At 40.1% G+C, this 14020-nt stretch overlaps 1 protein-coding gene across 5 annotated transcripts in view; it reads right to left on the reverse strand.

The window, feature by feature from the left end:
• DMXL1 (Dmx like 1) overlaps positions 1–14020 on the reverse strand; it is a 141383-nt gene that overhangs the window by 107716 nt on the left and 19647 nt on the right. For 3 of the 5 annotated variants that reach the window (XM_006134492.5, XM_075931961.2, XM_006134494.4), the window contains exons 3-5: positions 9109–9186; positions 7350–7428; positions 6422–6554 (exon numbers count right to left, since the gene is read on the reverse strand). In XM_006134492.5, coding sequence (XP_006134554.2) covers positions 6422–6554; positions 7350–7428; positions 9109–9186 — 290 coding nt within the window. Of the gene's footprint in view, positions 1–6421; positions 6556–7349; positions 7429–9108; positions 9187–14020 lie in introns of those variants that run through there. The other 2 variants (XM_089779288.1, XM_089779287.1) reach the window with 1 other exon arrangement.

Here is a 14020-nt window from a genome sequence, read left to right on the forward strand (position 1 = left end):
TTAAAAACATTAATTTGATAGTTCAAAAAAATGCAGCAACATAGATAATTAAAACGTTCAGAAATACATAATTATTTATTGGATATTATATGAAAAATTCTTTGTACAGGTTAGACCTCTCTGGTCTGGAACCCTTGGGACTTGAGTGGTCCTGAACCAGAGAGTTTGCCAGATGAGGGAAGGTCAAAACTCACCTGCTGACCATCAGCTCCACTGCAGGCTCTGCCCCTGCCCCTGTCCAGCAGGGGTCAACAGCTGCTGCCTCCCCCCACGCCCCACCACTGGGGTTGCATCTCCTTCTCTGGCCAGTCTGGGTCTTCCCAGCTCCCTCCTACCCACTGCCCCCCACCCCACAGCTGCCAGAAAACCCCCGATTTTGGAGGTGAAACCTGTCTTTTAGGTTTAGTGCCTATCATGGACTCAAGCACTAGGAAGCTATGGTGTGGTTTGAGGCAGACTCTGCTACAACTGAAGTGTTGAAAAGAGGTGGTAGTTAGACATCAGATTCAGATGACCTACTGTCTCCTGCCAGAAACCAAGTGATTGTGATGAGATGGGTCCTCAGGGTACGTCTAGACTACCGCGTTTTGTCGACAGTATCTGTCGACAAAACTTCTGTCGACAAAGAGCGTCCAGACACATTGAGTTCTGTCGACAAAGCAAGCTGCTTTGTCAACAGAACCCTGTAGTCTAGACGCAACTCTACAGGCAATAACACCTTCTGTCGACAGAACTGTCGACAGAAGGTGTTATGCCTCGTAAAATGAGGTATACCAGCGTCGACAAAACTGCTGAGTTCTGTCGACGTTATGCCGACAGAACTCAGCGGTAGTGTAGACGCTGGTATAGTTTTGTCGACAAAAGTCCACTTTTGTCGACAAAACTCAGTAGTCTAGACACACCCTCAGTTTGGTCTTAAAGTGCTTTTCACTGATGCACCCAACCCCCGTCTCACACATGTGGTGCAGAATACGAGCACTTCTGCTCTTCCTGGAGGACTACATTTAAGGAATACATTTAAAAACAAAAAATAAAGTAACACCCCACTTGAAGGAAACCACAATCTGTTAGTCTGATTATTTAAACAAAGATTTTTTTGAAGTCTAGTTAATTATGTTGTGTTCTTACTGCATTTCACTTCCCTTGAAAAATATGTAGGCTTTCACTAACTGTGCAGTACTCAGCTACTGTATTAATGTTAGAATTATAAATACTGATGTTTAAAAAAAAATCAGTAATTAAAATTTCCATTAAACTTGGAGTTTTATAAAAACGAAGAAAGTGAAACACGAGGTTTAACCCATGTCAAGCAAATAAATTCTCCTATACTGTGACGAATAGCTACTAGAGCATAATCGCAAAAAAACCTCTCAGTGATGTAAGTGAGAAACCTTTATACTCACAAAGGCACAATATAAGGAGATCTGATTCAACAGTACTCAGTTAAAGGGTGGGCTACAATAGAGGTGGATGCCATTAGGAATTACATGATGTCTTCATCAGACTGGAGCTGATTGTAGCTAAAATACATATTCATGTTCTAGATACATCACATCACACAAATCCTCTTCCACACTCTTGAAGTTGCAGAAAGTTTGAGTTTAATAGCTACCCCATAAGAGTATACACACTGTTGAAGACAGATTCCTGATTATGAAATTAAATGTGAAAAGTTCAGGATGTCTGACGAGGCTGTGGTGAAATAAAATGTGAGAAAAAAAAGGATGCCTCCATAATGTACCTGTCACCATATTTATACTGTAGTCAGCAATGCAGATTTTGTCTCGATTTATTTTCTAAACAATTTTGATTATTTAAAGAAAGTAACACACACATTGATGCACACAAAAAATGACATCCCTCTTCAATTGCCATGAAGAAACTACCTAAGCTGACTACAGGAAGAAAGAGGTTTTTTCAGAAATTTAAAACCAGAAGAATTAACACATGTTAAAACTGAGCTCAAAAGATAGGCAAACTCCAGAGATGGTTTGGGTTTTACATCAACCTAAGACAGACCTAAGTATTCATTCTCTTGATGTGATCTTGATAGCCTGCATAATCTTTAGATATCATTATACATTATGTTCCAAATGAAAATGAATGGCAGGAAGTGCAAACTAAGGTGACCAGATGTCACATTTTTGAGAGTTAGGTAACATAAGAGGTAAAAATTAATCAATTTCTTGAAAGAATGAGAATATTTTCTACGTTCTTTTCTTTTTTGCCTGTTGCACACTGAAATAGAATAAAGTCCAATTGTTTTCACATGAACTATTAAAAAAAAAAATCTTAAAAAACCCCCAAACCATCTGGATGATGCAGTGAGGGTACCCTGATGTTAGAGCTTATATTTGAAAATAGATTTGTGAAAATGTAAATTAACTGTCATAGTGGAAAGGGGAGGAAGGAAGAGGAACTGCCTTGAAACTCTACAGAGTACTAGACTTTGAAGAATGTAGAATGTTTCCACAATTGAACTGGTCTAAAAGTAGAAAGGAAAATGTATCATTTTATTCCTAGTCTGAAAGTCCTACATTGGTATATTTTCCTTCTGTTTCAGTAGCTAGAGTATCTGGGTTGAGTTCAATCCTGGAAAGTTGGAAAAAAAAATACCTCCAGGCGAAAAATAAATGGTCAGATATACTGCCTGTTGAGAGTTCTTGCTAACTACTTGTATTGGGAAAGTAGGCTGTTCCACTTTGCATCAATCCTTGAGGTTTTTTTCTAACATACTCTCCAAGATTATCCAAGACACGATATGAATTAAGCTACTATTGCAAAGATCTCTGTGTAACATCTCAAATTCTGATCCTCCCTACCATTATTGCTTTAAACAAAAATAAGACTGTGCGGGGCATAATTTGTAGCTGACTCTCTCAGCTAAAGTGGCTATGAAATTTATAAAAAGTCTTTTTTTGAAACAACTTCCCGTGTCTCAACTGCGGCCATGTTCTTTCGAAAGTAAATAGAAAGAACACAGCAGTTTTTTTGATCATGGTAAACCTCATTTTACAAGGAAAAACACCTTTTTTTGAAAGTACTCTTTCAAAAAAAGGTGCTATTAAATGCAAACTGTGCTTTTTCAAAAGAGAGCATCTAGACTTTCGAAAAAGCAGCTCGCTTTTTCAAAAAATCTGCTTGTAGTCCAGACGCTCTCTGATAACTGAACTTTCAGAAACTATTGTTCTGGATGGAAGGCTCTTCCTGCTTGAGAATCCAGAACCCCTCTCTGCCCCCAAAGGGGGTTCTTTGTGTAGAAAACCTTTTTGTTTGTTTGTTTTGCCCCCACTTTATTTTGAGTCACAGTTTCTTGAGAAGGGAGCATGTGAGTCCTATCTCTGGAAAGACTATACATAGACAATGCCATTGAACACCAGTTATCTAAATCAGAAAACCCTTGTACAGCATTGTCTTAGATGTGCCATGTGCACAGACTGGAACTTTGTAAACCACACAAGAAGTGGTAGAAACAAAAGGACCTTGTACTGAAAGTGATTTTCCTTCAAATGAAGGTACAGGTTGCACCTCTAAAATATGGGATTCACTGGTCTTGCAAAATCAGTCATCTGGCATGACCATGGATATTCAAGTATCAGAGAGTCCTGGTGCTCTGCAGGGGTGGGGGTCCAGGAGTCAGCACATGGCTCAGCTGGGCTGTGGAGAAAGCCAGGAAGCACATGGGGAGAAGCTGTAGGGAGAGCTGACAGTAGGGGGGCTGGTGGCAGGGGTAAAAAATGACCACACCGGTTCAGCAAAATCTCTCATCCAGGACAAGGGAGATCCAACCTGTATTTGCAATGTGAAGACTTGATACTGACATGCAAAATAATCTTGGGAAAATAATCTTGGAAACACAGAATCACAGAATACAACAACTGGAAGTGATCTCGAGAGGTCATCAAGTCTACTCCCTTGCCTTCATGATAGGACAAAGCACTACTCTAGATTAAGGATGTTAAATATCGATTTACTAGTCGAATAGTTGATGGAATTTCATGTGGAGCCTAGAGTGAGCAGGACTTCCCACTGGCCCTGGGCTGCACACCGTGTGCTAGCTTTGAAATGCACAAGAGCCCCCCCGTGGGTCTTGCGCATTTCAAAGCAGAAGCACCCGCATGGAGCCTGGTGTCAGAAAAAGGACTCAGAGTCCGCCACTCACTGTGAGCTCCATGCGGCGCTGCTGCTTTGAAATGCTGCGGGCAGCTGGAGTCAGCTCCGGATTTCCCAGTTACCCCTAGGCTCTGTGCAGCATTTCCAAAGAACCTGGGATCAGCTGGGGACTGGTTCTGTGGAAATGGCGCATAGAGCCCAGGGTCAGCTAGGGAGTCCCCAGCTGTCCCCAGACTCCAAGTGGTGCTGCTGCTGCTTTGAAATGCCGTGACGGTGTTTCAAAGGGGCAATGACGCACAGAGCCCGTACTGGGCTCTGTGCGACACTGATGCTTTTAAGTACCTCCTCTTTCCCCCCTCCTTTGCTGTCTTTATCTGATAGAGGCAGCAATGTGGCGGGAAGCAACTAATCGACTCAACTATCCAATAAGCATTTGCTTTTCTTTGTTAGATGTCTATCTAACCTGCTCTTAAATATCTCCAGTGATGAACATTCCACAACTTTCTTAGGCAATTTATTCCAGTGTATAATCACCCTGACAATTAGGTAGTCTTCCACAATGTCCAACCTAAACCTTCCTTGCTACAATTTAAAACCACTGCTTATCATCAGAAGTTAAGGAGAACAATTTTCCCCTCTCCTCCTTATAATACTCTTAAGAACTTGAAAGCTGCTATCATGTCCCCATTCAGTCTTCTCTTTTCCAAACTAAAACCCAATTCTTTGTCTTCCTTCATAGGTCATGTGTTCTAGACCGTTAACCATTTTTGTTGCTCTTTTCTGGACTCTCTCCAATTTCTCCACATCTTTCTTGCAATGTGGTGCCCAGAACTGGACACAATACTCCAATTGAGGCCTAATCAGTCCACAATAGAGTGGAAAAATTACTTCTCATGTCTTGCTCACAAGTCAGCAATGAGGAAATTATGGATACTAGGGTCAGCATCCAGAACTTGAACTTTCTTGTGAAGTTTTCCCCCCCCCGCCCCATTCCTAAGATGGGACAGAAACATCCATCCTTCTTTGGTATCAAAATGTCTAGAAGAATCTGTCCCCTGATTTCTTCTGAAACTTCCTCTCTGACTACTGATTCCAAAATCAAGTGAACCTGTGTTTTTAGCAGATTCTTGAGAAAGATGACCTTCAATATGAATTAAAGGGGAGAGGTGACAAGGGAAGGATGATTCTGAATTATTTGGAATAATCCCCTTACTATTTCTAGAATTTATTTGCCTACTGTGGAGACACCGTTGCTGAAGGAACGGCAAAATAAGTCCAGGATGGATGGGTGAAATTGAACTGCAAAGGAGCAAGCCCCACAACCTTCTGTGGAAGACAAGTGTGTGGTCTGACTATCATTCAGATGGAACCTTGAAGCTCTCTCTCCTCTACTGCAGTTGAGTAAGAGGTCATAGGTACATATATTAATGCATGTACATGAAATACAAAAGATGAGGATGAAGAATATTACTGTCTACTATATAAGGAGCTCTGCATCTTTTCCCAGAGGTTTAACAGAGCCTTAGCAAACTAACTACTACGCTACTATCCTTCTCTAAGACTACATTCATTCTTGCACTAAACAAAAAATTGTCTTCAAACAAATTCTTCCACAGATGCTCTAGTTTCATAAGATAATCTGTGCAAAACATGTCATATCAATTTGATGGCTGAATCAACTGGCCTTGAAGCAGTGTCTAAAGGACCAACTCAAGTTTTTGAACATATTTAGCTGTATCCTTTTGCTATTATTGTCCTTGACAAATAAGACATTTGATGTTGTCGAACCAGAGTCCTGATTTACAGATGTGCCTGGAACTAAGATACAACTACTGACGACGCATAGGTATGTAAGGTTTTGTTTTCACTCTAGGAGAAAAGGATAGTATCTGTATCAGTATCTTGGACTACTCTTTTATTCCTGAGGTGTTATGAGCATATGAAGGCCACTCCCCGAACCAACAGTTACACAATTTGAAGATTTGGAAGCAAACACCTGAAGTATTAAGGGCAGGAGTCAGTTTTCACACTCTTTGCAAGTTCTTGTTGTGAAATTGATGTATATTGTACATTGTGAAAGAGTGCTTTCTCCCCCCCGCCAAGCAAGCAAGGCAATGCAGGAAATATAGCAAGAGACACAACTCTGAAATCTTGGCTGCTTCCCTTCTGGATCTATATGTGACTGAACAAATAAAAACGGATAAAAAAAATAAACTAAGGTGAAATTTTCATCTGGGAAAAAATGGTCTACAAGAGAAGTCTATGTTGCATTTATTCAAGTTTTATACTTTGTAAACTTGCTTCTTACTTGCATTGCCAGATACGCTGCCAGTCGCCAAAGCTAACATCTGTTTTTTCAGGATTCCCATCTTCAGATTGGTTTTCCAAATTAATATTGGACCAAAGTTGCAGACAGCTGGAACCAGTCAAGAGACGAGTTCCTACAACCAAAAGTTTAAAATTATATATAAACACATACAAATCAAATCATGAGGCATAGTTTTTAATACTGAAAAGGCCAACTAGTCGGTACCACAAACATTGACAGTTTGTTATAGGAGTCGTAACATACTATAAATAGTATCGCCTTTTCTTTACACAAATCAAACTACTGCAATGGGGTATAATCCTGCAAAGTGGCGAAAGCAGCAAAACTTTGTTAGATTAGATCAACTTTACAAAAAATAGACCAAATTTATTTTTACATTTTAAGTCATGTTTTGTTTAATGTGGACATCTGTCATCCAAATACTTAAAAACAGACTTGTTCTACTCTGTTTCCAAACTAAGTTGTCTTTTGTTGAACAAATGCATCTAAGCAGTTCTGCAAGAATACAATTATGCTAATATTTTGAAAGAACAGTATATGCAATAATGAGGGAAAATTACAAGAGTTATCAATCCTAGCACTTTGTTATCATGATCCCCAATTGGGGCCACGGATGAAGTGTTCAGATATTCTTCTTTCATGCACATTTTTAATGCCACCCTTCCACCTTTCTTTAAAGCAGACAGCACAGGACACTGAGTATAGGACAACATATTACTGGTTTGCTGAGATGACAGAGATGCAAATAAGTTTTCACTTAAAAGAACATATTCACAACACTCTCCTGATCATCCTGGACATATTCGGTTTCGCTGCATCAAAAAGAAACCATCCCTTCTCCCCCACAAAAGTCAAAATTAACATGTGATATTAAACAATTAGAAGTTTTATTTAAATATGTCCTTACCAGTGGGATCCCATGTTATATTATGTGCTATAGAATCCAGTAAAATTTGACCACTCTTCTGCCACTGGTAATATATCCCCTACAATCAAAAGAATTAGCACACTTTATGAGATTAAGTGAGATATTTACTAAATACTTCTTAGACTGGAATTCAACTTTATTAAAGGAATTAATTGATAAGACAAGGTTATACAAGTCACAGCTATAATCTTATGTTTCAAGAACTATGAAGAGATACAAAATACCTAAAAATTGAGACACTCGCCGCTTGATTTGTTAAAAAATTAGAATTTAAATACATTAAAAGATTAATAACTACCTATAACATTAAATTTTATTCTAGTATTAGTGAAAACTAGCCTTTTTAAGCTAATTTTGCTCAGCATTCAGAATGGAGTAATGAAATGGAGTTTCAAATGAAATATCTTCCATATGCACATCATCTTTTACAAAGTGTAGGAAATCTACTTCGCCTGGAAAAGAGCTTCCTGATTTACCCACAGGTATTATGTATGTCTTAGGAAGTTCATGAAGCAAGCATAATTCAGAAAGATTTCTTAAATTCCCTAACATGATAGGAAATTGTGTTGCAACCCCTAAAAGCCACACAGTGTGGTGGAATACACACAAGGTGAAAGCTACATCTGCTGTGTTCTATTTGTGCCCTTGTTATCACCTTAATACTTATATGGCATTTTACAAAGGCTTGGTAAGACTCAATATTCCTGTAAAGTAGACTATGAAAAGTGGGCTCAGAGTTTAAGTAACCTCCTCTAACTCACGTAAATTAGCACGTAGAAGAGATGTGGATGTTAAAATCCTGATTAACTCAAGGTTAATCCACAAATATGCCCACACCAAAGTAAGTTACACTATAAAGAATGTGAGTGTACAGTTTTTAACATCCTTCATAAAACCCTCTGAAATCTAGAGATATACTCTAAAAATGGTTTTCAAAATAATAAGAATTTTTTTGAAGTACTTGAGATGCACATGAGCAAAAACAAGCAAAAAGATAAAAACAAGGGTTATAAAACTATAAGCAGCAGGATGTAAAAATATCTGTAAACATATTTACTACTTGATTAAAAGCAAACTTCCCTGTGCACAGGTTATTCCATTTTGAGTTTTCCTGCACCATCTGCTGAGACTGGCCACTGCCAGAGACAGCCAATCATGGATTTGTACAACAAAAATCATTTCATAGGTGAAACAATTACTATGTATGTTTATTATGGAGAAGTCCACTGCATCCCCTTCTGAAGTGTTAAGTTGTATAATAAAATGGCACTCGTATAATAAAGTGGCACTCTTTTCCATATTTTCACACAACAAAAGTCCTATATCCCAATTTTTAACTGGTATCTTCATGAGGCATCAATGACTTCTGCAAGACTCTGGGCAAAGTGGGAGGGCCCACGCTACTGGAAGGGGCAAGGCCTCTGGCAGAAGGGTATGGGGCGAGGGACATCCAGCCCTTCCCTCCTCTGTGCAGCCTAGAGCACATGGTGTGGTGCTCTAGCAGTGATTTAAAGGACCCAGGACTCTGGCTGCCAGTAGCAGTGGTGGCTGCTGGGTGTCCTGGGCCCCTTTGAATCGATGGGCCCCAGAGACAGCTATCCCCATCCTGCCTCCTCTGGGCCTGCTCAACTTGCATATCAGAAAAGGCAACTTCCATGTAATAAAAGTGAACCACAGCAATTATTTATATTTCTCAAGACATCTTGTACAATTCTATTAAGACAGTTCAATCACTTACAGCAGGATGATTGCTCTTCTGTTTCAGGATGGTAACTGGGTCAAAGATACAAATCATATTTCCATAAGAAGCTGCAATCTAAAGTAAAGTTATATAAAACAAAAACAAAACAAATATTAATTTAAAATTGGAGATTCTACTGATGCTATTTTCACTTCATTCTTTGTAAAAATATTTCCTTCCATATTCTTGAGTTCCTAGTTCTATTTTCTTATGAATCAAGTGTCAGAACCTGAGGAACACACTAGAATAATAATTTTAAAAAACCCTTTAAAATATATATTACAAAATGGAAGACAGCTTGGGTCCAGAAATGGGGACCAAGAAATGTATAAACCCATTTGGGGTAGCAAGAGTGGAGGTAAACTTCCTGCATGTTGTCCAGCTAGTGCAGCCCTGATGCAGGCAGCTCTGCAATTAAATTTTAAAAAAATGCATTGTAAAGGTTTAATTAGTTACCTAAAACTACCTTAAATGTACTTGGTACATAAGAAGTTTTATTAAAAAGTTTTCAGATTTTTTTTAAAAGAAACTAATTGTTTAAACAAAAGAAATGTGTGACTTATGAACTATTTGTTTCCCTAAGAATTTACAATAAGTATATTTCATTCTCTCATACTTAGTTTTTATTTATATATTAGAAGTGGAAACAAGCTTTCCAGATCTTTCAACTATTTGTTTGTTTATAACTATAAGATTTACACAGCGTTGCTTGGGTCCTTCAGGACAGGAGCCTGAGGGGGTGTGTGGGGGTGCAAGATTCAGGGCAGTGGCTTGGGGATGTGGAGGGCTCAGAGAAGGGGGTTGGCAGAGTGAAGGATGCAGGAGTCAGGGATGGGGATGAGAGTTGGGGGATCAGGGCAAAGGCCAGCAGGGCCAAGGGGCAGCTCCCCAGCGATGGCTGCAGTGGGGGCTGCACTAGGTGGCCAGCGTGCATGAAGCTTACTTCCACCCTTGCTACCCTGGTCCCCATCTCTGGACCCATACTGCCTCTTTATGGTCATTACACAGTATAAGTGTCCCTGTTAGAAGCCTCCTCTCTTCCTGCGTTATGGAAAACAATCACATTCCAGGCACATCCCACTGTCCTGGCACAACCAAACCCTTACCTAGCTTGAAGTTATAAGAGAAAGCTGCATACCAAATGTGGTGATCCTAAGCCAACTTTAAAATGTAATTTTTCTTCATTTAATTACATTTACATTTTGGTCTTGACAAGTCACAACTAGAAAATTATTAATCTAGTAAAAAAAATACATAATTCATCACATTCTAATATAATAAAAATGTTAAAAAATAACCTAACGTTAAGCTATAAAATTGTTTAAACTTGTGAATCATAGTATAACTCTCCTGACTGCAAAAGGCATCACCAAAATTTTAGGGCAAAGGGTATATTCAATGGCAAATCAACATATTTTAATGGTTACCAATTACAATCAAATTTCCTTCAGGAAACTGAAGATTGTGTCACATCTAAGTGGCAAGTAAATTTAAACAAAAGCTAGTGGTGTATGTTCTGAGAGGAAAAACCTCCACATTTAAAAAGAAATAAAAAGCCTGCATGAGACTCTTCAAGCAACTTACACATCAGCATGACCCAAAAATGCCAACTATAATTCTGTCAAAGCTGCAAAAACCCTGAAGAAGCCATGTTTTTAAAAACACAGTTCTAATAACTATTTTATCCTACAATTTTCTACTTACCCTTTATAATTACCATGATTATAATTTTGAAAATTGTATACAAGTTTTAGAAATTGTCTGTCCATACATCTGTCAATACGTTTGTTCAAGAACTCCTCAACGGTAAGAGGTAGGACCACTAAATTTGGCATGCAGTTTCCTCTTATTGTAACTTAAAGCAACGGCCTGGCACAATCAATCCCTGATAATGGGATGTGCATAGAATTTGATCATTTCTCATCAAATACAGAGGGAAAGATCTGGCAGGAGGGACAGTTATACTGCAGAATCACCATAGGAGGGACAGCAAAGGTCCAGATATGGGGACTGGGACAGCTATAACTAGGGATGTAAATGGGTAACAAGTTACCGGTAACCATCACTCTTAATGCGTGGACCATGGTGCTAAGGGCTGACTGCCCTCAGCTCCACCCCTTCTGGGGCACAGAGCCAGCCTCCCCCTCTCCCACTCTGTTCCAGGGCCCATGGTGGCTGTCACCCCTGCCGGCCCACAGAAATGGTGTAGCTTTATGTGGACATGCAACAGCAGACACTCACTAATATGGGAGATTCTGTATAATAATCATAATGCAAATTGCGCACTATACAGGTACAGGCAGTCCCCGGGTTACATGGATCCGACTTACATCGGATCCCTACTTACAAACGGGGTGAGGCAACCCTGCACTAGCTGCTTCCCCCCTGCAGACCAGGGAGACGCGGAGCGGCTTTTCTCAGCAGACACCTCAGCTTGAGAATAAAGGACTGAGGGAAGTGAGGTGTGGGAGAATAAAACTAAGCTCTGGAAAAATGTTTGGCTAGAGTTTCCCCTACAATATGTACCAGTTCCGACTTACATACAAATTCAACTTAAGAACAAATCTACAGTCCCTATCTTGTACGTAACCCGGGGACTGCCTGTACTCAAAATTGCCTCCTCTGGGAAAGGCTACAGAAGTTGTCAAGACTGAGTACCATATTTGGAAATACAGTCGAACCTCAATGAAGGCTGCCCATAACGCTGAAATCTTTGTAACTGTGAACAAAACAGAGTTCATGCTCCAGAGTCCGCAGTTGACACTTCAGGCCAAGTTACTGTAGCATCTGAGCTCCCTACTTGGTTCCAACATGAGTTTACATGTGTTTTCCTCTTCTCTCCCCCAGACAGGGTCTGAAGGGGGAGGGTCAAAACTGCTTCCCCTCCTGAGAAGAGATGGGGGTGAAAGCTACACAGACCCTATACTGGTTCCTGCTCTGATGGCTCTGGCTCCTTTAGGATGGCAGTCACAGAGTCTTGCTTTAAATGGCTTCTCTGTGTGTAGGCAGTCGAGGGGAATATAGGTAGATATGTCTACCTTTAAGATGCAATACAGTCACAGTACAGTATTTTCTTTTGTCTCTGTTGCTGCCAGTTGCTACTCCTGTTTACTGTAGCGGAGCTGAATCCCAGGGAAGCAATTCTCTGCGCTTTAATCTTTTAAAATTGTTCTGTAATACCTAGCAGCCAAGTATGTTTTACCAAATATATCTTTTTAATTTTGTTAATATAGTCACCTTTTTTAAGGACTGTAATTTAATTCCTGTGTCCTAAAAAAACCAAGAGATTGAAGGTCCACTATTAAAAAATTAAGTGTTTTTCAACCTCTCTCCCAAAGAAGGGATAAAGAGCTTGGGGTTACACCAAGTGTTTTTCCCTTGTCTCAGGGTTGTTGTGTGGTGGCAGCATACCACCTAAGTTCGGGAAGCCTGTGACTTTGGGAAGTAGTTGTATTTTTTTTAAACCAGAAGACTTTTAGAGGCAAGGTATTTAAAGGTCTCTTGAAGGCCCCCACCTTCTGTGCTCAAAGTGCTAGAGCCTGGACAACTTCCAATTTTACGTGGTGTTCAATTGTCAATTAGTCCATAACTCTGGTGTTTGTATCTTTGAGGCTCTACTGTTTAGGACTATTATTTCTATGCGTGTATCAGGGAAGTTAGGCATGTTCCTTGCACCCCTGTAGTGAGGATACTATGGGTGGGGAGGGACTGCTGAATTTTAAAGAAGGCCCATATATCTCTATTAGGTCACTTCTGAAACTTGCCTATGAAAGAAAGGCTTAGTTTGGTCTTTTCACTTCCCCCCCAAACCAAAACTGTAACAGGAATCGTAAGGAGCTCCTTAACATGCTGAAGTTGACAAATCATGATTTAGAACAATCAACCCAATCTGCAGAGTTTCCAAAAATGCATATCCTCTTGGTTGAAATGCTAAATAAAATGTAATCCTCTGAATTTCACAGCAGCCATCTACACTGCACTCACTCAAAGCATAGACTGGATTGTTTTCTAGGTTGTATTGTTGTCTACAATCATAGGTGAAAATACAACAAAAGCACCACACTTTTGCTGGAGACCAAGGAATCATTGAAAAGGCCACATATTTGCTGTTAAATGGTATTTAGTAGGGATGTTATATATCTTATAATTGATTAGTCATGTAACTACATGAAATCTTATCCGTTACATGACTATTTGATAGTCCCCAGGGGTGGGGGAGCCCCCTCTCTATCAGAGGCAGCAAAATAGGGAGGCATGTGGGAGCTGGTCTGCCAGGAAAGCCAGTTCGAAAACCAGACCCCTCCCCCTCCAGTCCCCTGCGCTGCTGCCTCTGATTGTGACATATCTAAGGATAGATCTAAACTACATCCCTTTTTCAATAAAGGGATGTAAATTAGGCGTATCGAAATTGTAAATGAAGCCAGGATTTGAATTTCCCGCACTTCATCTACATAATAGTGGCCGCAGCTTTTTTCAAAAAGCTGCTTTAAAAAAAAAAAAAAAAAAAACCACACGCTGTTGAGACAGGGATCCTTCAACAGAAATGCCCCGTTTCAAAAGATCCTGTAACTCTGTCGAAGGATCCCTGTCTTGACCATGGTTTTTTTCCCCCAAAGAAAAGCCACGGCCGCCATTATGTAAATGAAGCATGGGAAATTCAAATCCTGGCTTCATTTACAATTTCGATACATCTAATTTACATCCCTTTATCGAAAAAAGGGATGTAGTTTAGACGTACCCTAAGTGCTGATAGAGAGGCAGTAGCGTGAGGCGGGGGACAGGGCAAAGCCAATACACTCAGGGAGCCAGCCAGCTTTCAAGCAGGCTCCCCTTCTGTGCTGGCTCCCTGGATTTCCCTCCCCCCGCGCTGCTACCTCTATCACAGGCAATGGCATGGGAGAGGGGCAGG

This window comes from Pelodiscus sinensis, chromosome 6 (genome assembly GCF_052426305.1).
Source record: "Pelodiscus sinensis isolate ZL-2025 chromosome 6, ASM5242630v1, whole genome shotgun sequence".
In the NCBI taxonomy this organism is placed as follows: domain Eukaryota; kingdom Metazoa; phylum Chordata; order Testudines; family Trionychidae; genus Pelodiscus; species Pelodiscus sinensis.